Source organism: Phascolarctos cinereus, unplaced genomic scaffold (assembly GCF_003287225.1).
Source record: "Phascolarctos cinereus isolate Bilbo 61053 unplaced genomic scaffold, phaCin_HiC Scaffold_5;HRSCAF=322, whole genome shotgun sequence".
NCBI lineage: Eukaryota > Metazoa > Chordata > Mammalia > Diprotodontia > Phascolarctidae > Phascolarctos > Phascolarctos cinereus.
In genome coordinates, this window is record NW_027555958.1 from 9,292,672 (window position 1) to 9,320,453 (window position 27,782).

Here is a 27,782-nt window from a genome sequence, read left to right on the forward strand (position 1 = left end):
AATAATCACGCAACACAGGATTAAAAGGGATAGCAGAGGCCGTCCTAGAGGAACACTCTCTGTAACATGACTCACAAGTAGAGTCCAGACTCCATTCAGAGACCTTCAGTGACGGGGAGCTCACTCCCTTGGGAGGCGGCCCATTCCACCTTTGACCAGCTCTCTTAGAAACTTGCTAGTTCCACTGAACTTCTATCTGTCTCTCTGGTCCTTCCATACCCCCTCCCACAGAGCTCTGCAGGGGGCACCATCGCCCCAGCCTGACACCAGTGTTCATGGCCCAAGAGACAAAAATCAGGCCCAAGACAAAGCAAGGGGCAGGAAGGCTTTCTCTAGGCTTGAAAGCCCTCTGTCCACTTAGCCTGGGGACCAAATGCTTCTCAATATCAGAAATGTGGTATTTCAGGGATTCATTTATTAGAAATGTGATCTAAGAGGCTTTGGAGTCTGAGGGCCTGGGTTCAAATCCTGGCCCTGCCACTTATTAGCCATCTGAAAATGAGGGGTCCGAGCTAAGGCTTCCTTCCAGCAATGACCACAACAGCTCACGTTCATTTGTTTAAGCTTCCAAGGCACTTTTCATGTTATTGACCATCAGTCCCCTGACAGAATGGAAGCTTCTAGAGGACAGGGACTGTTTCATCTTCTTTGCATCCCCAGTGCCCAGTGCAGTGTCTCATATATAGCAGGTGCTTAATAAATGCTCCTGGATTGATTGACTACCTCATTTGAACCTCTCAACCACCCAGTGAGGCAGGAGCTCTTGGGTCAGATCCAAGCTCCCCTTCAGCTCTGAACCAGTGATGCCATGGGCAGGGTGGAGGCGGGGAAGAGGCCGTGGTGTCCCTGAGAAGTTGTCCGGGGGTGGAGGCATGGAGTGTTCCCAGAGCCACAAGGCCCCGGCCCATTCCTCCCCCACAGGCTCCGTCAGGAAGCATTCCTTTGAGGCCCAGTGGTTTTCCTCTGACTCCTGGGAGGGGGACCTGCAAGACAGCAAGTCCGGCATGTCAACCGTCAACCTTCAAGGTCCACACCGCCATAGCCAGGGCGGGTCTATCCATCAGGCAAGGCAAAGGCAGTTTGGGTAATTGGCCGGGAGACTCATGTTCATGACCGGAGCCCAACAGGAAGCCAGAGCGAGGGGAGGGCTCCCCATGGCGCCCACCTCCCCCTAGTCCTGGCAGCATTTGACCTTCCTTGCTCTGGCCGTCTCCTTCAGATCCACTGGGGGGCTTCTCTGCCGACTCTGGCCTCCATTTTGTTCTTCTCTTCTCAACAATTCACGAGCTAGGAAAAGAAGGGAAAAGAGAAGGTAGGAAAGTGTTTGCCCAAGAAGCTAACAGCCCCCTTTCCCACTTGAAAGTCACATTGATCTGTGCAGGACAAGTTCCCAAATCAATGCCTCTAATTATTCATCCAAATTATCCCAACTTTTCTCCTGGTCACAGAGATACTTGGAAGACAGACAACCTCATAGAGCGTATGGATAGACTTCCTAACAAGACGTCCCTTCCTATAAGCTCGTGTTGCAGACCTCAGAGTTGGAGGGCTGCCAATCACCCAATCAACAAGCATTTATTAAGCACTTACTGCATACCAGGCACCCTGCCGGACACTGAGGATACAAAGACAAAACACTAAAATATCCTTTGTCCACAAAGAGCTTACATTCTCTCGAGGGATAGACATATATGCCTCTGTGTGTATGTATATGTATGTATGTATATGTACACATATGTGTATATATAGAGATGTGTATATATATATATATATACATATATACTTATATACATATATATGTATGTGTATAAAATCCTGTTTCTAATACCTATAAGCATAAGCCATGGGCAAGTTGCTACCTGTCCCTGGACCTCATCCTCTTCCACAAAACCAGGGGGCTGGACTAAATGGCCCCTCCTGTTTTAAATCTAGTCCTGTGACCTCTCTTAGACTCAGTTTCCTCATCCATAAAATAAGGGCGTCAGACAGATGACCCCTACACTACAGAGCACTGTGGACTTGTGAACAGCCAATGGGGAGCCCAGGGAGGAGGGCCCAGAGGACCAAGGCTGCTTGTCAATTTCCAGAAACTCACAGGGAAAGTGCATCTCCTGGCTCTCCTGTCTCTGAGCATCTCTGATTGTTTGCCTCTGTTTCCTCGGTTGTAAAATGGGGATAACAATAGCACCTACCTCATAGGTTTGATATGAGGACCAGATGAAATAGTAATTGCAAAGCATTCAGCACAGTGCGTGGCACACAGTAAGTGCTCTGTAAATGTTAGCTGTTATGATCTTTATCTACTTACCTACAGCAATGAAGGCTTCAGTCACTTGGTAGTTTAATTTGGCTGAGGTTTCCACGAACAGTAACTTTTTACTTTCTGCAAATGCTTTTCCCTCCTGGAAGAGAGAAGAAAAACTGAGTCTGACTTCGAAATCCTAGAATCGTAAAAGCTAACCTTGAGAGACGTCACTAGCATTCCTATTGGCTTAAGGTTTGCAAAAGCACTTTGGTTAGAATCTCTCGTATGCTATTTCCTCACTTTCTAGGCAGAAGGGACATTAGAGATCACCTCCAGCCTTCTCATTTTCCAGGTAAAGAAAGTGAGAGATTTACTGACATGTACTCAAGTTCATCCCCCTAGGATTACTGCCTTGGCAGGGTGGAAGGGCTTGTGCAGTTCAATAAAACTAGGAGCTAAGCCATGCAGGGTTATCCAAGATGGGCAGGTCACGGTGGAGAATTCTGACAAAATGTGATCCATTGGAGAAGAAAATGGCAAACCACTTCAGTATCTTTGCCCAGAAAACCCTACGGACAGTGCTAAAGTGATCAAAGAGTTGACATTGCAAGATGAGCCCCTCAGGTCAGAAGGTGTGCAATACACTACTGAGGAAGAACAGAGGCCAGCTACAAGTAACTCCAGTACTGATGAAGTGGCTGGGCCAAAGCTAAAAGGAAGAGCAGCTGCAGATGTGCCTGGTGATAAAAGGAAGTCTGAAGCTGTAAAGATCAATATTGCAAAGGAACCTGGAACATAAAATCTATGAACCAAGGTAAGCTGGATATAGTCAAACAGGAGAGGGAAAGATTAAATGCAGACATCTTGGGTGTCAGTGAACTCAAATGGATAAGAATGGGTGAATATAACTATTTGTAATTGGCATTGTATTTATTACTGTGGTATATAAGGTGACCATTACCTATACTACTGGGGGCAAGAATCCCTTAGAAGAAATGAAGTAGCCCTCAGAGTCAATAAAAGGGTGAGAAAAGCAGTCCTGGGATATAATCTCAGACACAACAAGGTCCTCTTGAATCCAAGGCAGACCATTCAACGTCACAATAATACAAGTCTGTGCTCCAACCACTGATCCAGAAACACATCTGCTGCTTCATTGACTACACTAAGCCATTGTCTGTGTGGATCACAACAAAATGTGGCAAGTCCTCAGAGATGGGAGGACCAAATCATCTTGTCTCCTGAGGAACCTGTGTGTGGGTCAAGAAGTAACAGTTAGGGGCAGCTAGGTGGTACAGTGGATAGAGCACCGGCTCTGGAGTCAGGAGGTCCTGAGTTCAAACCCTGCCTCAGACACATAACACTAGCTCTGTGACCCTGGGCAAGTCACTTAACCCCAATTGCCTCAGCAAAATAAAGGGAACAGAACCAAACATGGACCAGCTGATTGGTTTAAGATTGAAAAAAGGAGCACAACGAGGCTGGAGAGTGTCACCTCATTTATTTAATGTATATGCAGAGGACATCATGTGAGATGCCAGGCTGCATGAATCGGAAGCCAGGATTAAGGTTGCCAGGAGAAATATCAGCAGCTTCAGCCATGCAGATGATACCAGTGTGACAGCAGAAAACGAAGAGCATCGAAGAAGCCTCGTTTTGGTTGGCTGGTTGTTGCTGCTGTTTTTGGCTACATTTGAACTCAGATCCTCCCAACTCCAGGGCCGGTGCTGTATTCAGGGCACCACCTAGCTGCCCCAAGAAGACTCTTAATGAGGATAAGAGAAGAGAGCGTAAAAGCTGGCTTGAAGCTTAGCGCCCAAAGAACTAAGGTCTTGGCAGCTGGTCCCATCGCTTCCTGGCAGACAGAGGGAGAAGAGGAGGAAGCAGCGTCAGGCTCTCCACTCTCGGACTCAAAGATCACTGTGTACAGTGACAGCAGCCGCGAAATCCTTGGCAGGAAAGCGACACTAAATCTGGACATTGTACCACAAAGCTGACATCAGCTTACCCACAAAGGTCTGTGTAATGAAATCTATGGTTTTTTCCGATAGGAGAGGGGGACTGCGAGGAAAGCTGAGCGCTGCAGAATCTATGCTTTTGAATCGCGGGGCTGGAGAAGACTTTCGGGAGTCCGGTCAGACAGCAAGATCAAATCAGCCAATACTTAAAGAAATTAATTCAGGCTATTCATTGGAAGTTCAATACTGAAGCTGAAGCTTAAATACTTACAAGATGGGGCTGATTGAAAAAGACCCCGATGATGAAAAAGATTGAAAAGGAAAATGGGACGGCAGAGGATGAGATAGCCAGGGTCATGGAAACAATGAGCTTGAGCTCGGCCAGACTAGAGAGACGGTGGAGAGAAGGGCCTGGTGTGCCGTGGTCCATGGGGTCACCAAGAGCCGGACATGACTCAGCAGCAGCACTAATGTTCCTGGGCTGGTTAGTGGCAGGTCACCATACGTTCAGAGGCTCTAGAGCGTTTTTTTTGTTGCTGTTGTTGGGGGGTTTTGCTGCTTCTTTTTTTTTTTTTTTTGGTGAAGCAATCGGAGTTAAGTGACTTGCCCAGGATCACACAGCTAGTATCAAGTGTCTCAGGCTGGATTTGAACCCAGGTCCTCCTGACTCCAAGGCCAGGGCTCTATTCACTGTGCCACCTAGCTACCCCGAGGCTCTAGAGTTCTAAAGGAACACAGCAACCATCTCATCCTGGGTGCTCAGCCTGGGGGTAGCGACCTTGTTTTTTAAAGATGTATCTTTGACCACTGTATTTCAGTATAATTTGTTTACTTTGTAATCCTCCACATGCATTTATTTACACAGTATTTTAAGGCACAGTAAAGCATTTAAAAACATGACCCTGAGAAGACCTTTGGAGGTATCACCAAAGGACCAAAGGAATTGGTCACATAAAAAAATGAGGAACCTGGGGTCTCGTCTAATCCTCTCCTTTCACAGAAATAGGAATAGAGCCCCAGACCTGGTAAGTGACTTGCCCAGGGTCACACAGCTTGTGGACATCAGAGGCAGGATTTAAAACCAGATCCTCTGATTACATCCAGGGCTTTTTCCACCAGACCATCTGAAGGGCAGCCTCCTAAAACGGGGCACCCAGAATCGAGCACAAGCTCCCAGATGGGATCTGACTGACACAAACAGCAGTGAGCGTCCAGCTTCCCATAACATGGACTCGTCAGACCCTGACTCAGGCTGTTTCCTTACCTGTTACATGAGAGGGTTGAGCTAGACCATCACTAAGGTTCCTTCTGACTCCAGCTGGAAGAGGCCATCTTGGTCCAACCCTCTCCTTTTACAGATGAGGAAACTGAGTCAGGCTAGTCATTGGACCACAGAGTTAAAGCTGGAAGAGACCTCAGAGGCCCCTTAGCCCAATCCCCTCATTTTATGGATGAGGACTCCCAGGCTCAGGTAAAGGGATTTGGGCCCAAGGTCACAGAGGTCCAAGTAGTTTCCCTATCTGGGCCTTAGAGAATCTCCAATTCCCTCACAGTCTTAGGATTTGACCTCTGCTGATTTCTCCAATGTTGACCTTTTCAGGAAAAGCTGAAAACCTTTTCTACGAAGAATAAAAGTGAAACCAAGGCCCAGAAACATCGTAGGCCTTTTTCTGGGTCTCAGGGCACACAACAGCCCAGACCAGGAGAAGCTGCAAAGCACAGAGAACTAGAGATGGCCCAACCCCACTGTTCTGCAGGTGAGGCAGAGAACGGGCCAGGGCTCAGACACCATCACCCAGCTCCCCTGATTCCCAGGTCTCCCAAGTCCTAACCCACTGTTCTTTTCACAAGACCATGATGTCCTCAGGTGAGCTCAGTGATGGAAAAACCAACGAAGGTCGTGGTGAAGAGGGACCCCCCTGACAGAATGCGTATATGTTGTCTGCATGCAATGTTTGCATTTAACTGTAGAAAGGAGACTTTGGTCTACTACATGGAGAGACATGATAAAAGGCATCAATAAAACTTAGTTTTTCTAAGACCAGGCCATCCCCTTTTGACCAGGATCACCATCCGGTAATGGTCTCCAGACAATGAGCAAACCGGTACCTCGAGGGTCACTTCCCGAGAATCCTCCAGATCCGTCTTGTTGCCTACCAAAATCACCACAATTTCTTCAGGTTGAAACTCATTCTCCAGCTCCTTCCACCAGTTCTGGGCCCTGTGGAAAGAATCCTTAAAAAGACAACAGCATATGATAATCTCTTCAGTTTGGTTGTCTAGAACAAAGCAGTGGGAGGAACTGATGTTTTCAGGGGGCTTTCAGGTGGGCAAAGCACTTTGCCAACATCATCTCCACTGTACCTGGAAGGTGGGTCCCAATGGGATTATTTACCTCATTCTCAAAAGGAAAAAAGTAAGACTTAAAGAGATGGGATTATTTGTGTAGCATCACAGGCAAGATTCGAACCCAAGTCTTCGAGAGTCAGGGTTCAGCACTCTAGCTGCATGCCTCCTGGTAACAAGTGCTTACTAAATGTGTTGACTTACTATGATCTCCTATCACCTCGGGACCCTCTGCTCCCATCTGATGTTTGATGCTCTTGTGATCAGGTGTTTTCAGCCATAATCATTGTTCAGCTTTGTTTTTTTAATCACTTACAATTAATACTTCAAAGTATCTAATATAGTTAATTAGCCCATTCCTTGAGAACTTCATTATGGGGACAACCATTGCAGAATTTGAGAGCTGAAAGGGACAACAGCAGCAGCAGTCCCCCAGTGTAACAGTGGACAAGCAGCCAGCCAGCCAGCGCACCCTGTAATTTTCTCACACACTCCTGAACATGTGGCCTTCCCAGGAGATCTAGTCTCTGGCCACAGCCATCCCTAGGAAGACCCAGAGGGCTGAGACCAAACAACCATGTAGGGATTTCGGCTGAAGCCTAGCCGTGGGAGAACAAAGGGCAAAGAGCCCAATGCCAAGGCAGAGCGCCTGGGGCACTCTGGGCTAAACTGGGATTTTTACTCCTGAGAGAGTGTTAGCACACCAGCCGATTTTTTTTTAAACCAACCTCGGATTTGGGAACAAAAGATCCAATATAAACCCAGGTTATCACCCTGGAAGTGAGTTAAGACCCACTAATGAGAATGAAAGTGCCTCTCAGCCCAGTGACTAAGCTAGACACAGCACATGATATTATGAGATTATTTAATGCTCCGTAACTGGATCAGGGTATATTAAGGGTCTCCCATTAGTCAAACACTGTGCTGGACCCTGGGAGATTAAAAGAGAAAATGAAAACAGATCCTGCCCTCCCAGGCTCAGGGATCAGAGATGGAAGCCATCACTGAATCCAATCCCTCACTCTACATATGGGGAAACTGAGGCCCAGGGAGCGTGATTTACCTAGGGTCACACAAATAACAGGTGTGTGAGGTGAAGTCTGAACCCAGCTCTAGCCACCACACCGTGCATTCTGCCCAAGGATGTAACATGCATCCAGACAAATAGCTGCAAAGCGTGTGCAAAGTAATCGAGGGATGCCTCAGGTGGAAGGAGGGACTGGGGGAGTCTGAGATGCCTCCTGGGCATGGGAGCCTGCCTGGGTAAAGTCACAGCGGTGACAGGTGGCAAGGTCATGTCACTGATGGCATTTGTGTGGCTCCATGAGGTCTGCAAAGCACTGTGGGATGTGAAGTCTTCTGATCTTCACAACAACGTTGGGAGGTGGGTGCTATTAGTATCCCATTCTAGAGAGAAGTAAACTGAGGCACAGAGAAGGTAAGCAGCATGGCCAGGGTCACAACCCCAGGGTAAGGGTTAGGGTTAGACACTTCTGTGTCTAAGGCAGAATTCAAACTCGGGTCTTCTTGATCCATGGAGGGGAAGAGCACATAGGACAATTTGGTTGGAAAGTATAATATGTTAGGGGGAGCCGTACAAACTCAGATGGAAAGGTATGCTGGAGTCGGGTTATGCTTTTGTTTTTGGTTTTGGTTTTGGTTTTTGGTTTTAGGCAATCGGGGTTAAGTGACTTGCCCAAGGTCACACAGCTAGTAAGTGTCAAGTGTTTGGCCTGAGGCCAGATTTGAACTCAGGTCACTGAGCCACCTAGCTGCCCCAGGGTTATGCTTTTAAATGCCAAGTAGAATGGCTGGTGTTTGATCCTAGAGGTAGTGGGGAGCCACTGATGTTCACTGAGCAGGAGAGGACTACGGTCAGGCCTGAATTCTGGGACCACCCCTTTGGCAGCTGTGTGGACCTTGGGCACTTCCCCCGGCTGTGCCCCAGGCCTGGAATCCTCCCCCTCCTCCTCTCCATCCCCTGGCCTCCCCGGCTTCCCTCAAGCTCCCACTAAAACCCCACCTTGTCCAGGAAGCCTCTCCATAGCCAGCTTCATCCTGGTTAGCCCGTCCCCTCTTTGAGTATCTCTAGTTCATCCCAGATTTACCTTGTTTGTACTGAGTCGTCTGCATGTTGTCTGACTGTGAGCTCCTGGGTTATTTTTGGCCTTTTTTGTATCCTCAGCACTTATAACGGTGCTGCACATAGTAGCTCCCTAATAAATACTTGTTAACTAACCAGAGATTGGATTAAAATAGCATTGGAGAGAATGGAGGCCAGGAGAGCAGGTAGGGGCTACTGCAACTGTCCGGCTAAGGGACAGGGAGGGCCTGAAGAGGGTGGTGGCCAGCTGAGTGGAGAGGAGGGGGCAGTTGGAACAGAGGGTGCTTCTGATGAGCTATGGGGTGAGAGGGGAGGGAAGAGGCAGGGATGCCGGTAAGGTCGGAGACCTGGGTGATGGCTGGAAGGAATCCCTAGACTCTGGCTCTACTCGAGCTTTAGAAGAAGGAACAGACCCAAAGATTAATCAAAAGCTAAACCTGGGCCGTACAAGCAGTCAGGGCTCCGTACCTTGTCTGCAATGTCATAGACCAAGATAGCAGCATTAGCTCCCCGAAAATAGAGGTGGCAGACGCTGTGATACTTCTCCTGCCCCGCAGTGTCCCAGATCTCCAGCTTTAAGGCCGAGCCGTCTAGTTCCATCATCTGAGTGAAGAAGGCGCCTGGGAGGAGAGGAAGCCACAAAGGCACTGGTTTGAAAGCAGGGATTGGCATCCATCCTGCAGCATAATCTGTTTTACAGGTCATCGGGACCAAAGCCTTTAGCACCTCGCAGCCAAATGGCGCCCAGCTGGTCACGTCCCAAGAGCCCCCTTTCTACCCACTATGACGGAGCCAAACCAGGCTTCCAGTCTCATCCTCCCTTCCCCCACCTTCAAATATCTGAAGACACTATTGTGGTCCCCACCCCTCCCCCCTCAACTGGTCATCTCTCCTCCAGATTGAACATCCTCAGACCCTTCGAATGTTGCTCATATGACATAGTTTTTAGAAAGTTTACGCTCCCCCACCTCTACCTCCACCTCCACCACACACACACACACACACACACACACACACACACACACACACAACGGCCTTGCTAGCTCTCTCTTCTTGACCTTCCCCTGTATTTTCCTTCCTGGGTTAACGTTGAATCTCCCTCCCCCCAAGAGAATGGAATCTCCCTGAGGGCAGGAGCTATTCTGGTTTCTGTCTCAGGCTCCCCAGCCCAGGGTCTGGAACACAGTGACAGAATGGAACTAGGCATATGACTTCCAGTTGAGAAATCTCCCTCTGCTGATGCAGGCTGGCCCTTTCCTTACAACATATCCTCTTAGAGAGCTGGAACTTGAAATGTCTCACCCAGGGTCACACCTTGCCCAGACAGTATGTGTCAGAGGTGAAATTCGAACTCAATTCTTCCCCATGCCAAGAAGGACTCTCTTTGAGACAAAATAGAGGCTTAGTTAGGGGATGGGGATCTGTGGTTTCATCTGCTATTTAGCGTTTCTTAAGAAACTCCCTCGCCTGCTCCAGGTCCGCTATTGAGAGAGAACCCCCAGGAGCGCTGACAGATTAATTGACTTGCCCAGCGTCACAGCCAGGATGTGTCCCACTGGGCGTACAGTAGGTGCATGATAAATGTTCACTGACCTGGACTGTCTGGAACCCAAGATTCTAAACTCCTCATGGACAAAATCGAGGCCATCTTTCATTTCCGCAGCCTTCAACCAACAGTCCTCAAAGTGTGGGCCCAGACATTCCTGAGACCCTTTGGGAGGTGGTAGGACTGTGAGGCCAAAAGAAATTTTATAACAATGCTAGGATGGTAAATATTGATGGATACAGAGCTAGGTCCCAATTAGTGCCGATAATAATCCCGTACAATGACTGTGTTCATCGAATTCACACTGCATATTTCCTTTGAGCTGGAATCAATGACCAAAGTTAACATAATTATAGCTTCAAATAGTGTAGATTTTAATACATGCAGCCACGTCAAGGGGCTTCTTATTTGCACCAGTTAAGATTGTAAAGGAGTCCTGACACCAAAAGATTTGAGAACTAATCCCTGGAGCCTTGGAGAGCCCCAAATCCATGTGACTGACATTTCTACAAGGCTATTAAATGGGCAGGGCAGCCAATATATTCCAGTGAAGTTGGCTCTGTCTCTCACCCACTAAGAGAATTCTTTCCCCATCTGGAAAATGGGGATCACTAAGTCCCTATTGATCATCCCGTGGCCTGAACCTTCAGGGCCGGCATACAAGCAGTGGAGGGATGAACTCATTCTCGTCATTTTAGAGATGGCAATCATGGCAACTTCCATTTTGCCAAGATCTTAATCAATCCATCAATCAGCCAATCAACAGACATTTTCCCAGTGCCTCTAATGATCCATGCACTGTGCTAGAGGCTGGGTTTACAAATACAGAGGGGTTTACATTCAATAGGAGAAAACATATATACATATAAATCAATACCAAATTTATATTAATGCCTTATATTTGCACCATTTGCAAAATTATTTCCTAACAACAACCCCATGAGGTCAATAGCAACCATTGTCATTATTATATCATTATATATATACTATTATCCTCATTTTACAAATGAAGAAACTGAGGCCCAGAGCCATGCTACATTCACACCGCAGAGCTAGGACTTAAGCCCAGATCATCTGATCTCAGGCCCAACATGGCGCCCGCTTCACCTGCTGCCTCCACTCATCCAGGATTGGATACCCTGGTGCTAACTTTGGAAGCTGACTCGGGCTGCGTCTTTCACCAGCTGTTCCCAGTGCCTTATGTGTAGGCGTAGAACAAAAACCACTTGACTAAGCAAGTACTTCGCTTCTACTCTTTCCCTTTTTCCTTTACTATGAAAATAGCCTCTGATGACGACTGTCTCACCAGCCAAGAAGAACCACATGGCGTCTCATGTAATATTGTGGAATTTTTTCAGAAATTAAGCAGGGGCCATCAGGTGTATGTTTGCAGAACTTGGACAGCAGTGGCCATGTAGACGGACCAGGACTCCCCTCTACAACACCTGGGACAAATGGTAACCCAGGCTCCTCTTGAAGACCTGCCATGATGGAGACCTCACTACATCACCACTCCCAAGGCTTCCTATTCCACCTGGGGGCAGCCCTAATTCAGAGAATTGTGGGATCTCAGAAGTCAAAGGGGCTAGCAAGCCCGATGTCTTCCCATCAAAGATGAGGACCCTGGGCCCCAGAAAGATTCAGGGACTTGTCCAAGGTTATACAGGTAACTGCCAAAGGTGGGATTTGAATCCAAGCCCTCTGACTCCAAAGTTAGTGCTTAAAGTCCATCTAGACCAGGGGCCCTTTCCCTTTTTTGTGTCCTTTACCCCTTGGGTAGTCTGGTAAAGCCTAAGGGCCCCTCCTCAATGTAATGCTTTAAGTGCAGAAAATAACAAAGGAAACCAGTTATACTGAAATGCAGTTATCAAAGTATTTTTTTAAAAGACAAGTCATGGACCCCACTTGAGAACTCCCAATCTGGCCAACCTATGCCCTCCAAAAGTATCCCCACTCCAACATACCTGCCAACCTTGGCTGGAAGCCCTCCAGTGAGGGGGACACCCTAATTCCCAAGGTCACTCATCCCACTTGGGGACAGAGTTCCCTGTTGGCCATTGAGCCTAAACCTGGCCCTTTATAACTTCCATCTACTCCTTCTGTGTCTGCCCAATAAAGCCAATCCCCCTTCCCAATCTCAAATACAAAGACAAGGACAACTATCATTTCACCCATAATCCGAACTGTAAGGTCTTCTTTGAATAGAGAATTAAGTCCTTTGAGTTAAGACTTTGTAGCTCTCAAAGCCGGACTCTGCTGCCATGTCAAACAACCTCTGGCCATCTCTGCCCCCAACAAGGATTAATCATGGGTCTCTCCTTTCAGACCCAAAGACAGAAGGAAGGCATTGTCTGGTTTCTCATAAAAGGCTGCAAACAGCCATCCTGGGGATGCAGACAAAGGCATGATAGTTTCATCTGAATTCGCCCTGGGGATTAATTACAGCTTAGATAGATCTGACCTATGGCCGGGTGACTTTTCCTCCTGGACTATGGCAGCAGTGCAGAATGTTGGCCCCTTTAGCACTTGGTCTGGTCAGAGTGGGAACCTCTGGTTCTCTTCAAATTTTAGCTCGGGCACCACCATCTAGAAGAGGCCTTTCCTGACCCCCTGGCGGTTCACTGGTCTCACCCTCCATCCACCAGGCCCGGAATGTCCTCACCTCTACCTCTTGGAATCCCTAGCTTCCTTCAGGGCTCACCTCAAGGTCTACCATCTTCAGAAGACCTTTCCTGACCTCCCCCCTCAAGCTTCTCATGCCCTCCCCACCAAAAGCACCTTGTATGTTGATATTTATTTGGCTTATCTGATAGGCTGCACAGTGGACAGAGTGTTGGACTTGGAGTCAAGAGGACCTGAGCTCAAATCCAACCTTAGGTACTTACTAGCTGGGTGACCCTGGGCAAGTCATTTTCCTCTCTTAGATTCAATTCCTCATCTATAAAAGGGGGGTAACAGTAGCACTCACCTCCCAGAGTTGTGAGGATCGGATGAGATAACACATATAAAAATACTTTGCCAAGTAAATGTTATTATCATGTATAATATGTATAATTTCTGTGTACTTATAGAGATTGGTGGCCAATGACGTTCCCTCAGTCATAGGGGAGGAGGTTGATTGTACGGACTTTATCAAGTCCCTGGACATTGGAGAGCCTCGGGAAGAGATCTGGAAGGAGTCTGGCCTGTCCATCCGTGCAGGAAGCGCTGAGGACAGGAAGGATGTCTGCTCCCCACATTTCAGTAGCAGCCTCTAGAGCCTCTAGAACAGCGCACGTTTCTGGACGAACAGTAGAGCCGGGCAGGACGAGGAGGGTGGGCTGATTGCTCCTCTACTGACCCTGAGCTTCCCACGAAAGCAAAAGCCCATCTCTTCAATATTAACATTGCGCCCGTGTTCTGTATGGAAGCAAGACCTAGAACCCCACTAGAACCCCACCGCCTCTAAAGGGCTAAAGAGGGGAATCACAGAGATCGATGGAAAGGCAGAATAACCCGGCCCCCGTCCTGGCTCTGCCATTTGCTCACAACAGCTAGCATTTCTAGAGTATTTTAAGGCTTTTCAAGCACGTTGCAAACGTTATCTCATTTTACTCTCAGGACAAGCCTGGGAAGTAAGTCCTATTATTATTCCCATTTTATAGACAGGGAGACTGAAGGGATCGGACTAGAGCTCTTTCCTTCCCGCTCCAGAGCTATCATCCTACGAGCCACTAGATGTCGCTCTCGCCCCACACAATGGCTTTAGCAAGCGGTTGAGGGTGGTATTCAGTGTAACCAGTGGAGGGCAGTCCTCCTCCTGGGAGGTTTGCCTGAAGCTGACGCCCTTCCGGAGCCCCCCCCCCCCGGCCACCTCACGTCGGCCGATGTCGGAGGCTCCAGAGTTCAATGGTCCCCAGGCTGGCTCGAAGGGGAATGCTTTAATTCACATCCCGTGTAACCCTGGGCAAGCCCCTTCTCCTTCCAATGCCTCAGTTTCCTCATCTATAAACGGGGACACCTACCTCCCCGAGTTGCTGTGAGCATCCGATGAGATGGTCTATGTACAGTGCTCTGGTAACTTCAGGGCCCTGCCTACATGGCGCCCTTATGATAATTATTTATTATGATCTAGTCTTAGAGGTCATGTAATCCAACTCCCTTATTTTCTAGAGGGGGAAACTGAGGCACCCGGGGGAAAGTAATGTAGTATCAGCCTGTGGCTGGCTGCCTTTGATGCTTTATATTTATTGTGTGTGCCTCTGTTTACTTATCTGGGAAAGGGGTATATATCTTCCCAGTGGGCAGAGCCCTTGGTTTTTATCTTTGCATCCTCAGGGCCTAGCTCAGGGCCCAGCAGAGAACAGGCAATTCACAAATATTTACTGTTAGATTAATGGATGGATGGAAGGTATAAGATGTAGGTTGGGACCAGTGAGAAAGAACCACCAAGAAATGACAGAAGAAAGCACCAGGGCCTCTCAGTAAAGGCCGCCCTTCTTCCCACTGCAGCCCACCAGGCCAGTGAGCTTGAGCCTCTCGAGGAATCCCATTCCACCTAGAAACAGTCTCACTGTTCGCTGCGTTGAGCCCAAATTCACCTCTTTGCAATTCCCACCCAATGAGGCTCCATTCGAGCCTCAGCCAGAGGCCGAGGAAAACTGCTCCGAGCCCTTTTTCCGTATCACCGCCCTTCACACTCTCGTTTTTGGTGTTGGTTGTTTGTTTATTTTTGGTGAGGCAATGGGGGTTAAGTGACTTGACCAGGGTCACACAGCTAGTAAGTGTCAAGCATGTGAGGCTGGATTTGAACTCAGGTCCCCTTGAGTCCAGGGCAGGTGCTTTATCCACTGCGCCACCTAGCCGCCCCCTGAGCCCTTCACACTCTTGAAGGCCGCTCCCGTACCCAGCCCCCGCCTTGGACTTCTCTGGGAAGCCATCATACTTGGCCTGTCTGGAAGGAGGTGCCAGTTTCAAGGCGATGGCGCCCAATGGTGAGGAGGGTCATGCCCTAAGATAGCCAGCAGGAAGCACCCCTCCAAAGGACCCGACACCCTGGCTCCCTGAAATCCAGCTGAACATCTGAAGAATGCTAAGAGAAACTCTTCTCTCTCTCCTCACCAACCCCATTTAGTTCCATTGGCCTTATCACAAAGGAACAAAAGAGAAAGCCAAGGCAAGCACTCACAGCCCAGCGTGGGCAGGATGTCCTTGAAGTCATTCTTGATGAGTCGGAAGGCCAGACTCGACTTGCCCACAGAACTGCTGCCCAGGAGAACCACCTTGAAGACGTAGGGCTGCTGGGAGGCGCTCTCAGGCTGGGTATTCCCCTCCACCAGCGCCATGCCCTGCAAGGAAACACTATGGTCAGAAGCAGGTATCAGACAACCTGAGGACGCCCAGTTGTACAAACCGACTCACCGTGAGCCTCCTAGAGATGCTTCAACAGTCACAAGAAGAGAGAAGATCAAAGTCACAGTTAGGGGCCCTAAGCTGCGGTCATTGTGAGTAGAACATGGGACTCTTCCCTAGCATGACCATCTCAATCAATGAAAAAATACTGCTCGGTTTCCTCAAGTAGTGAATCCAAGGATCTTAAAGCCCCTCAGGGGGGATGCTGGGACATCAAAGAATGAATAGTGGCTTTGGAGCCCGGAGAACTCCATCAGAACCTAAGGTCTGCCACTTAACTGCTGCATGACCCCACATGAGCCAACCCCCCCCATGCCTCAGCATCCTCCTCTGTAAAATGGGAATACCGATTCCTACAGTACTTAACTGTTTAAGAGCAGCAAATGATATTTTTCCCACAGATCACATTTATCATTACCCACAATTAGAGCCAAGAGCCTATGAACGGTTACTGCCTTTTGTCCCCCCTAAAACATAAAATATTGATGCCGGAAGGCACTTTGGAGCTCCCCCAGCCCAGGGCTTCTTCCTATTTTTGTGGTCTCGGGCAGTGTCTAGAGAAGCCCACAGACTCCCCTTCCCAGAAGCATATTTTTAAGTAGCTAAAGGAAATGCTAAATTTCCATTTTTGTTCAGTCATTTCCGACTCTTCATGACCCCATTTGGGATTTTCTTGGCAGAGATACTGGAGTGGTTTGCCATTTCCCTCTCCAGCTCATTTGACAGATGAGGAAACTGAGGAAATCAGGGTGAAGTGACTTGCCCAAGATACATGTAGGAAGAGAAAGAATCAGGCACCAAACCAGGTCACCTGACTCTAAAGGCCCGGATTCTCCGGCAGACAAGACAATCTGGCCTGACTCTCCCAATAACATTCACTCAGGCTCACGCCCAAATCCATCAGCTTCTCTGCGTTTTGTTTTTCCTTTGCTTTCTCTGCTCCCCTGGATGGTGAAAGGCAGCACGGTGCAGAGGAAGGAGAGCGCGGCTGGAGTCAAAAGGTCTGCTGCTCCCTACCTGGGTGGCCTTAAGCTACACAATTCAGTTTCATCATCTGTAAAATGGGGTTGGACCAGCTCACTTCTGAGGTCTCTTCTAGAATCTCATCATCTTCTCTGGGCCTCAGTTTCCTCATTTGTAAAAGGAGGGGCTGGCCTAGCGGCTGACTAGTGGCCTCCAACAACTCTTCTAGAATCTCATCATCTTCTCTGGGCCTCAGTTTCCTCATCTGTAAAAGGAGCCCTTCCAGTTCTAAATCTGTGGTCCTGTGATTCCAGTTCAAATCCTGGCAAAACTACCAACTAGCTGCGTGACCCTGGATAAGGTACATCCCTTCTCTGGGCCTCAGTTTCCCCTTGTATATGAGGAGGAGGTTAGACTCAAGGACCTCAAAAATTCCTTCCATGATGCTACAAACACTGCCCTAACATACAGCAGATGAATTGGAATTTCAGTTATTTTCAAGAGTTAATGTGAAGCACTTGCCCCCTAAATATTGTAAAAATCCTTTCCCCACTCCAAAATTTTCCAATGCTGTTCATGAGCTCTAATCCTAAAGAGAGACTTGACTTCACCCAAGGACACTTCAGGCCAGCCCTCAGCAGATCTCCTACAAGAAAGTGAGTGGGAGAGAATATAGGTATGATGGGGGAGGCAGGAGGGGGAAGGGGGGAGGAGGGGGAGGGGGCACAGGAGGGAGAGGGGGGCAGGAGGGGGAAGGCAAGATGGGGAGAGCTTTAAAAAAAGGAATGTAATTAGAATGTCAGAGAATAGCTTTGAGAGACACATGTCCCCAGTGAAGACGGACCCCATCACCTGGACACCCACCCCAAGCAGTGGGATTTTTCTCCCTCCTTAGCCCAGGGGACCCCTGAAGCCCAGAGCAGTGAGGTGGGTCTCTTAAAGTCATACAGGTAGGTAAGAACACAGAAAGCTGGAAGTGATGCCAGAGACCATAGACTACAACCCCTTTGTTTTACAGAGAAGGAAACTGAGGCATGGCAGGAGGGTGACAAAAACACTGAATCGTAGATTTAGGGCCGAAACCCTCTCCCCACCCAATATATATGCACCCTTACACACACATGCATACACACATGCATGTACATACGCATGCGCACATGTACACATGATTTTCAGAGAAGGACTCTGAGACCATGAAAGGAAAGTGACTTGTCCAAGGTCACACAGCCAGGTGGGAACTCAGATCTTAAGCTAGGTGTCAAAGGGCAGAGCTGGGATGTAACCCCTCAGGTGCTGAGCCCAGATCTGGAAAGCCTCTTCCCACTTCACTGTCTCCTCAGCCATGGTAATTACAAGATCCAAGTTGGGACCAAGAAGGCATAAGCTGAGATCAGTCCCATGGCAGAAGGCCCCTTGCCCAGCTCAGTCTGTACCAGGCTTGTGCAAGTGGACTGTGCTGGACCAGGGGCTGACAAGCCCAGAGCTGCCCTCCCTGGGGGTCTCCCTCCCCTAGCAGCCCAGCCCCAGGTGACCCAGCCAGGAAGTGCTGGCCCCTGGGGGACACCTCCATCTCCCTCTGGTCACTCACCTGGGCTCTGGGCCTGGCTTTGCACACTGGGCCTCCACAAGGCCGGCCAGTGAGCCTTTCCAAGGAGAGCAGGCTGCTGGGCTGGGAAATGAGGGCCAGACCTCGCTCACTTCCTCATAGTTCCTGGATAACTTCTCCCCGAAGCTCTGCAGTTGGCTGAGCCAGGCTCAGGCCCCAGCAGCTCACCTTTCAACCGGATTGTTCTCCTGGAACCAAACAGGGCTTGTTTTCCTGAGTGAGGTCGCTGATTGGCCAGCCTGCAGAGGCTAGCAGGGGACAGAAGATGGGACAAAGAAGGCCAGAAGAGGGGAAAGGTCAGCAGGAAGAAAGGCTGCTCTGCCCTGCACCCCCAGCCCCTGTCGGCTCCCCACCTCTGCCCACACCCACATGCTCCAACCTAACAAACATGCCAGGGGCAAGGAGAGTTGAAGGTCCACTTGTCAGCCAGGGACAAGGCCAAAGAATGTGGGAGGATCAGGTCCCACCCTGCACTCGGGAATCAGCAGATCAGAGGCTGGCAAACATCAGCCAAAGGGCAAAGGGGAGTTCTTTTCTGATCAGCATCATCGTGGGCCTCAGTTTCTTCATCTGTAGGCTCACAGGGCCACTGATTTAGAGCCAGAAGGGACCATCTAATCCAACCACCTTCATTTCACAGACAAGGAAACTGAGGCCCAAGAAGATTCAGTGAGATAGATCTGGAGAAAGAAAACACTCTTGAGGCCATGCAAGCCCACCTCCTCATTTTATACATAAGCAAACTGAAGGCCAGTGAGTTAGCCAAGGCCACTCAGGTAGTATCAGAAGTGAGGGTCAGACTCCATATCCCCTGAAGTCCTCTTTTAACTCTTCCTCTGAGAGCCAGTGATTTCAGGTGCCTCTTCTCTGGCAGCCTGATCCAAAGGAAAGAGCCCTGCATTAGGGGGAAGAGGCCTTAGGTTCAAATCCTCACCCTACTGGGAAGTCAGCACAATGAAGCAGATTTAGAGTCTAAGGACCAAGGTTCAAATCGGTTACTTAGCTGCGTGGTCATGGGTAAGTTCTTTCATTAATTTCCCTGGACCTCAGTTTCTTCAGCTATAAAACTAAGAGGTTAGACCAGATGACCTCCAAGATCCTTGCTGGCTCTAGATGTAAGGTCCTGTGGAACATACAGTGATGCTGGCTAGTGACCCATCCCCTGAGCTGGCAAGGATTGGGTTCGAGTCTAGCTTCTGATGCAGACTAGCCTTTGAGCTGGACAAGTCACTTAAGCAGGAGGACACAAAGGGATTTTTTTTTGGTCAGGCTCTTTGCTTTTAAGGCAGCTTGGTGCAAAGGAAAGACCACTGGGGAAATCAGGATTCAAACCTTGACTCTGCTGCCTATGAGCTGTGTGACCCTGGACAAGCGACTTCTCTCCAGGCCTCAGTTTCCTCATCTGTGAAATGAGGGACTCACATTGTCAAAATGACCGAGGTCCTTTCTAGCTCAAAATCTTGGGTTCTAGATCAGGGGTTCTTCACCTGGGATCCACAGACCCCAATAGATTTCAAGAGGTTCATGAATTTGGATGGGGAAAACAATTCTAGCTTTATTTTCACTTCTCTAGCTGAAACAGTGTTTCCTTCATTTATTTAAAAATCTGATTCTGAGAAGGGACCCAGGTGCCTTGGGGAACGTCCTGACTTCTCTTTGTCCGAAGATTTCAAGTCTTTCTCTCTCTGGCTTTCCCTTGGCGGGGGAGGGGTCAGTGGCAGAGAGAGAATCAGCGTTGCCCCTCCTGGGGCACCAGGGACTAAGAAACCCGGTGCTTTGCCCAGACAAACCTTCCAATCAGTCCCTCTCAGAGTTTCCCATCTTTTCAGAGACTGGGAGCAGGTTCTTTTAAGAGCAGATTTCCAGTAGGGGATCGCCTTCCAGATATACATAGCCTAGAGAGTGCTCTGCCTCTCGCAGCCCCGCCCCCATCCCCACCCCCCGCTCCCAGCCGCGTGCCAGGTGAGGCCACTTAATAATTGCACTCGATTGTCCCGAGGACTTTCTGTGGGAGGAGCTGGAATGCTTTGTGGCTTCCGACAGCCGGGGAGGGGCCTCTTGCTCCAGGGACGCCCCTCCCCCGAGTCAGAGAGTAGAAGGAGTCTGAAATCCACCTGCCCCAACCCATCTTTTCAACCCCGCTGCGTGGTATTCGCCCTCCCGCGTCGTGTGTGCGATCGGGCCAAACCAGCTGGCTTTCTCTCCCTGCTCCTCACACAAAGGCTCCATCCGCAGTCTCCCCTGGCTTTGCATGCAGGCCTGCAAGGCTCTCCTTAGCTCCTCCCGGCCAGAGTCTCTCTTTTCCTTGAAGGTGGGGCTCAGGGTCTGCCTTCTGCATGAAGCCTTGCTAGTCAGCAAGCCTCTCCTTCGTAGAGGCTTCCTTCTCAGAGGTTTTCTTCGCAGAGTCTTCTTTCCCAGATACTTTGTGTCGAACAACGCTGTGGGTTTGCGTTTTTATTAACTTCATATTTACCCCGACATCTTGTCCTGTGTCCTTGCAAGTTCCTCGTGAGTAGCCACTTGTCTCCCCAGCCCAGCACAGTGCTTGGCATGCAGTAGGCGTTTAATAAATACTCGCTCTTTGCTTGATGAAACGTCATCTGTTGCAAGCCTTCATTTTATATTTAAGGTATTTTAATGTCCACATAAGTAGGCGAGCCTTCCCAGCTAAAGCATCAGAGCACCCTGAGGGGCAGACGGAGGCAAGGTGAACCATCACCGCCATTACCTTGGCTACCATGTCCCGTCCAGCCCCGATGAGGACAGCCCAGGCACCTGAGCCCAAGAGCCTTGGGATAGCATTGTCCAGCCCAGCCCCCACAGCCGTCATGGAGGGGAGATATCAGAGACAAGGGGCCGCCTTCCCCACCACCATCCTTAACCACTGCTGACCCACTGCTTCGAGACACGGGGAGCCCTGGCATGGTTTTACACCCTAGGTTACTCAGGTCTAGCCTTGTGTGTTGCATACCTTGTCTCTTCCACTGATCGATCTTGATATTTTTTAACCAACTTGTTTGGCTGAATACTGTTTTCTAGTACAGTCGGAGATCCAGCTAGGCCTCTTTCCTTCCTACTTTTTTTTTCATTATTTTCCTAGAGATTCTCAACTTTTTGTTCTTGGAGATGAGTTTCATTACTATTTTTCCTAGCTATCTAAAGTAACCCTTTGGTAATTTGATTGGCACGGCACTGAATAAGTTAGTTAATTTAGGTAGTATTGTCATTTTCATAGTATTAGCTTGGCCTACACATGGGCCATTAATACTTCTCCAAGTATTTGTTGTTATCTGGTCTTATCTGACTCGTTGTGACCCAGTATGGAGTTTTCTTGGCAAAGACACTGGAGCAGTTTCCCATTTCTTTATCTAATGGATTAAGGCAAGCAGAGGTTAAATGACTTACCCAGGGTCACATAGCTAGAGACTGTCTGAGGTCATACTTGAACTCAAGTCTTTCTGACTCAAGCCCAGCGCTCTATCTACTAGGCTGCCTAGCTGTTGCCTCCAATTATTTCTATAAAGAGCATTTTATGCTTGTCTTCGTATAGTTCTTGTGTGCATGGTGGTACATTGTGATAGATCCTGGGCATTTCACACATTCTGAAGTTATTTTAGGTATCTGCCTGGAGATGATAATTACACTTGTGGGAGCTGATGAGCTTACCAAGAGAGAGAAAGTAGAATTAGAAGAGATGAGGACCTAGCATAGAACCTTGGGGATAGCCTCAGTTAGGCAGCGTGATGTGGATGGGGAGCAGTAAACACTTGGAGCAGGCGTCAGAGATGGGATTGAAGGCATCAGGAAAAGCCTTCAACAGGAGATGATGCTTCAACTCAGCCTTGAGGGAGCCGACAAGTCAGAGGTGAGGAAGAAGAGTGCTCTGGGCGTGGGCCTTGGCCGGGAGGCAGGAGATGACTTCTTCAAGGCTGGAGTGGACGGATCCCTACTGGTTATTCTTGGTCATTCTTCAAGGGAAAGCCAGAGAGTTCCTCTAGATAGGTTGCTGACTCAGGCAAACCTAGGAGCTAGACCCTGGGTGTGGGTTCTATCAGCAGTATGACTGGCGTTTTCCAAAGGTAAACTCCCTCCAGGCTTGCTCCTTGTCACAAGTGGCTTGGAGGATGGAGGGGACAATGAGGACCTTCAGAAAAGGATGCCCCTGCATTTCCTACATGGGTCAAGTCATGGGCTCAGCATCCCTGAAACAGTCCATTTGCTAGATGACACCTCAGAGGACATCTAGTCCAGCCCCCTGGTCTTACAGATGATGAAACTGAGGCCCAGGAAGGCAAAGTGATTGGCCTATTCTCAGCCATATGATCACAGGAGACCAAAAACTATCTTATTCAGTACCCTCATTTCACAGGGGAGGAAACTGAGGCCAGGAGAGAAGGGGCTTGGGGTGTGTTTCAATTGATAGGATCAGGGGCAGCTAGGTGGCGCAGTGGATAGAGCACCAGCCCTATCAAATCTGGCCTCAGACCAAACATGGCACTTATTAGCTATGTGACCCTGGGCAAGTCATTTAACCCCAACTGCCTAAAAAAAACCCAAAAAACAAAAAAAAATCAATTGATAGGATCACAGTTTAGAGCTAGAATCCCAGCTCCACTCCTATGAAGTCCCAGAGATCTAGTCCAATCCCCTCATTTTGCAGGTGCAGAAGCTGAGGCCCAGAAAGGTTGAAAGACAAAGGACCATAGATTAGAGCTGTACATGACCTTAGAAACGGGGCCATGAGTTGAAATTGATTCACTGGTATTCCAAAGCAGTCAGTCAATATTTATTAAGCACCAGGCATTATGCTAAGTGCTGGGGATACAGAAAGAGGCAAAAGACACAAGGACCTCACAATCTAATGGGATAAATAGATAATTAACAGAGGGAAGTCACTGGAGTTAAGAGGGGTTAAGTAAGGCTTCCTATAGAAGATGGGATTATCAATGGGACTTGAAGCCAGAGAGGTCAGTAGTTAGAGCAGAAGAGGGAGAGCATTCCAGGTCTGGAGGACAGCCAGAGAAAATGTCCAGAGCTGAGAAACAGAGGGTCTCGCTCGTGGGACAGCCAGGGGGCCAGTGCTACTAGATTGCTGAATACGTGCTGGAGAGTAAGGTGAAAGAAGACTGGAAAGGTAGGAGGAGGCCAGCCCATGAAGGGCTTTGAATGTCAAGTGGAGGATGTGGTATTTGGTCCTGGAGGCAATAGGGAGTCACTGGAGTTCAATGCATATCATCAGTGTGTGACTTTGGGTGAGTCACTTCCCTTTCCTGGACTTCAGAAATAGAATTCAACATCACTCTTGAAATACAAAGCCAGCAATCTCAGGGAGCAAAATAGGAGGGAAATTTATAGATGGCTCAGACAGACCCCTGTACTCCCAGCCTTCACGTTCTTAATGGTTTGCTAAAGAGGAGCACACCTTTGCTCTCAAAAGGATCCCATCTGGAGACAGGAAACCACAATGGGGGGGGGCAGGGGAGAGGCAGAGCCAGACTCCAGCCCAAAGCACTCCTTCCAAATGCAGGACATTCCAAAGCTCAGGCTTCCCACTGAAATAAGCTCTGCTGAAGACCTCTGACCCACCCCCAGCCTGTTGCTAGCGTCCTGCCCTGGAATTCAGCTCCAGCCTCTGGGTCCCCAGACTCCCCAGCCTAGGATCCTTGGGCATTTGCCCCAGCTGCCGGCCTGAATTCCTTCCCTGTAGCTCCTGGCCATCCAGACCTGGGCTTCCCACTGCCCTCTCCATCTGGCCCAATATCTCTGCAGCTGCCCCCACACACACACACCTACCTTGCTGTCCTGGCAGGGCCTTTCCTATCCTTCCATGGTCCTGGGCTGCTGCACCTGAGGCCTGTCTCTCCATCCCTCCAGCCTGGAGCAGCCTAAGCCCTAATGGGACAGAAGCAGTTTGGGATCCTCAAATGCAGGCTGTAAGATAGCACAGCGTGTAATAAAGCATCAGGCTTGCAGTCAGGAAGTTCTGAGCTCGAATCCTGTGCCAAATGCTTGGTCCTTGGCAAGTCACTGAACCTTTCTCATCCTCGGTCTTTTCAACTATAAAATGGGGATTATAGGAATAGCACCTACCTCCCAGGGTGGTTGTGAGAGTCAAATGAGATTTGGTATAGATAGATAGATAGATAGATACATAGATAGATAGATAGATAGATAGAGATGGATATCTAGACATATGTACAGATGTATGTTTACATATACTTTATTATATGTACATTATTATGGTGATAGTGTTTATACAAGGCTTTGAAGTTTGCAAAATATATATGCATATATGGAATGGGAATATATACATATATATATACACATACATATATATATTATATATATGGAGAGAGAGAGAGAGAGAGAGAGAGAGAGAGAGAGAGAGAGAAAGTGTGTGCGGAGAGGATATGTAAGTATATATGTGTATGTGTATATGGAGTGGGGAGATATAGATATATATGATATGTATATACATATACATAGTACCCTGTGCAGTCCTTAAAGCCCCATATAAATCCTAGCTATCACCACGATAATAATAGCTATTATTAACAATAAAAATAATGACCATTATTAGTGGCATGGCATTCCTGACCTTTAACTGGCCGGCTGAGGGACAGTGCTGCCACCTCCTGGCAGCATTAATCCTCAGGATTTACCACAGAGCTTGGAATAAATACCTTTTTTCATTCACTCATTTGTAAATTGCAAGTTTAGGACTAAAAAAAAGTCCTGCTCTAAAGCTCATGAAGACAGACAATGTGTTCTAATGGATAGAGATAGTTGGCATGAGAGGCAGGAGGAGTCAAGTCCCACCTTTGGCCCATCTCAGCTTCATGACTGTGGAAAGGTCACTTAACATCTCAGTGCCACAGGTCCTAGTGCTGGGCTGTATCGAGGGAGAGAATTTCCTCACTTGGGAGTTCCCTGTGCTAATGAAATCACTGGGCTAGGGTCCTTCCCAATCCCTGTAGACCCCACCTCTCCAGGATTACTACCAGGACAGAAAGAACCTGCATAGGCAAGAGTTTTCTCACTGGGAGTTCTTTAAACAAATGATACTGATACACAGATACTGTCCAGAAAAAATAGGTCCCTCCCTGATGGGATTTTGTCCAGCCCAAATGAGATTATATCTCTAAGGAACTTCACAAATACTGCAAGTGTATAAATGTCAATTATGTTATTGTTATTATTATTATTCTATCAGTTAACGGGGGGGGGCAGTGTAGTCGGATGAGGAGAGTGCTGGGTTTGAATCTTGCCTCAGACACTTATAAGCCAAGTGACCTTGGAGAAGTCACTGAACTTTTCTGATCCTCAGCTTCCACATCTGTAAAATGGCAGCGATGATAGCTCCCATCACCACACAAGATAACGTGTCTGGAAACCTTAATACTGTGAGATCATTATTACACTGTTATGAGCATCTCCGAGTCTCTGTCCCCTCATCCATAGTGTGGAAGTAAGAGGCTACATCACAATGCAGCTATGGCACGGTTCTGCCTCCTACCTTATTGGTGGTGAAGAAGATCCTTTGGGAACCTCAGGTGGAGCTCATCAATTGGAGGCCTGGGCTGATAGCGACTCCTCCAGGAAAATCCACCTGCATGAGCAGACATGTTCCTGTGAATGCTGGAGGGACAGTTTGTTCTGAAAAACATTTCTGTTCTGTGCTGGGGCTCCCGCAGAGCAGCTCCAAGGGTGGATGATATATTAATAGAGATGTGAAAATTAACATTAACCTGGGAAACTTTGGACCAGGCTGAAGAGAAACAAGCCCAAATGAAAAATAAAATCTCCTTTAGGCTTCTGAGGTTGCGGACTGATAGGACCAGACAAGGACTGAGGAGGGAAAGGGTGAAAATTGGGTAAACTGATCCCAACCCCACCCCCAGCTTCATAGATCAAAGGATCATAGCCTTAGGGCTGAAAGGTGACTTAGGGGTCATCTGGTCCACTCCCCACATTTTACAGATGGGGAAACTGAGGTCCCACGAGGTGGAGGGGCTTGTGTCCAGGGTGACCCCACAAGCCAGGGGCAGCGCCAGGATAGGACCTCAGAGCCTTTCATCATCCTTTCCAGTGAGTGTTTTGTTTTTTTCTTTGACTCTGTAGGGCCTAGTACAGTACCTGTCACACAGTAGGTACTTTATGAATGATAATTGATTGAATCAGTAGCTGGTGAGCGTCCAGAGCAGAGGAGCCTGGCTTCTTTACAACCTTGGTGTGCCCAGTCGCCAGTATGGTGCCTAGCACATAGTAGACATTCACTACATTCTAGTACATAGAATCACCTAGTCCCATCCCTTCTTTTTACATAGAAAGAAACCGAGGCCCAGAGAGAATAAGTGATTCCTCTAAGGTCAGAGCAGAGTCCTCAGACTCCAGAATTCCAGTCAATGATGCCTGGGTGAGAATAAGTCACTCCCACCAGCTCTGCCATAGGAAAGGCACTTCCTGTAGGTAAGGCCCTCAGGTGTGGTGTGTGGGGCCGAGGGAAGGGTCCCTCCTCCCTGTGATGGGCATCCCTCCTCCCAGGGGGAATTCATCCTTGGGAAATTCTAAATGGGATAAGGGAGAGGTGCCTCCCACTACTCCAAGCTATGGGCACTCTGGGAATCACTGAGACAGTAAATTTTCTCAGAAGCCTTAAGGGGAAATGCTGTCTTCTATTTTTGTAACAAATTGTGTGGCTAACAAAGGGGGTCCAAGCCAGGAAAAAATTCTACTTTTAATTTTTGTGGCTTTTACCCTCTGAAAAAAGCAATGGCCATGTTCCGTTATGCTTCTAAGTGGCTTGTTCACTACAGGCCCTGGATCTTGGAGATGGAGGGGACCACAGAGCCATCCACCCCAGCCAGGGCCTGTACAAGACCTTGAAATTCTGGAGCAGGGCACCACAAGTGACATCAGGCAGGTCCCTTGAATGGCCACACAGGAAACCTCCGGCTGAGCCAACAGCTCCCCGGCCCTTTTCTTTTCTGCTCCTTGGGTTCTTGGGCAGTGCCACGGGGCTCCCAGCAGCTGCGGCTGCTGGCCCAACATGTCCGCGAAGTGGGCAGCGCCAGGAGGAGGTGACCAAGTGTCTGAGCTGGGGCCAGCACTCCCTCTGCTGGGCCATACTGCCCCTCACCTCTCTGGTGACAGGCCCCTGAGCCCATAGCTTTGTCTGGCTGTCTTGGCTTGGCTTCCATACAGCTCGGGGATTTCACTGCTGTGGAAATTCCCTCCCCCAAGGCTGACCAGCCATTTGCCTATAAATTATATATAAAATTATATGTCCAATATTATATATATATATATATACATATATATATATATAATTATATATATAAATTATATATTAAATAAAGCAGAGGTTTCAAACTAAAATAGAAATCTCTGTGGGGACATATCAACTTAGAAAACAAATGACCATTTTCTGTGTTTTATTGTATTTTTATTTATTTTGTCAAAAATTTCCCAATTATATTTGACTCTGGTTCTGGACAAAGCCTCCTTTGGTGGGCTGTGTGTTTGAAAAGTCTGAAAAGATTGATTGGGCTGAACAGGCTGTGACTTGGCTGGGCACACAGCCCAGATGTCATAGAGGATGAAAGGTTTCAAACTGGAAGAGC

The 27,782-nt window shown here is 48.5% G+C and overlaps 1 protein-coding gene across 3 annotated transcripts; it reads right to left on the reverse strand.

The window, feature by feature from the left end:
• Positions 1-395: 395 nt before the first annotated feature.
• RAB17 (RAB17, member RAS oncogene family) lies at positions 396-25,807 on the reverse strand. Of its 3 annotated transcripts, XM_020972226.2 has the most exons (8): positions 25,676-25,807; positions 23,953-24,051; positions 18,142-18,407; positions 15,367-15,526; positions 9,122-9,273; positions 6,313-6,438; positions 2,309-2,402; positions 396-1,287 (listed from the first exon to the last, which is right to left on the reverse strand). In XM_020972226.2, exons 4-8 carry the CDS (start codon positions 15,521-15,523, stop codon positions 1,172-1,174), a joined length of 645 nt encoding a protein of 214 aa, XP_020827885.1. In that variant the 5' UTR covers positions 15,524-15,526; positions 18,142-18,407; positions 23,953-24,051; positions 25,676-25,807; the 3' UTR covers positions 396-1,171. The 3 variants fall into 3 exon arrangements, with proteins under 3 accessions (XP_020827885.1, XP_020827886.1, XP_020827883.1); XM_020972227.2 differs by lacking the exon at positions 23,953-24,051; XM_020972224.2 differs by lacking the exons at positions 23,953-24,051; positions 25,676-25,807 and having other exon boundaries at positions 18,142-18,519.
• Positions 25,808-27,782: the final 1,975 nt, after the last annotated feature.

Bases quoted from the DNA above. Each gene is read 5' to 3' on its own strand.
- RAB17 (XM_020972227.2), bottom strand. From the start codon at position 15,523: ATGGCGCTGGTGGAGGGGAATACCCAGCCTGAGAGCGCCTCCCAGCAG. The intron at 6,439-9,121 runs GTACGGAGCCCT...TGTCTTTTTAAG, and splicing joins TCTATGACATTGCAGACAAG to GATTCTTTCCACAGGGCCCA. The intron at 2,403-6,312 runs GTACCGGTTTGC...TCTCTCTTCCAG, and splicing joins CTCGGGAAGTGACCCTCGAG to GAGGGAAAAGCATTTGCAGA.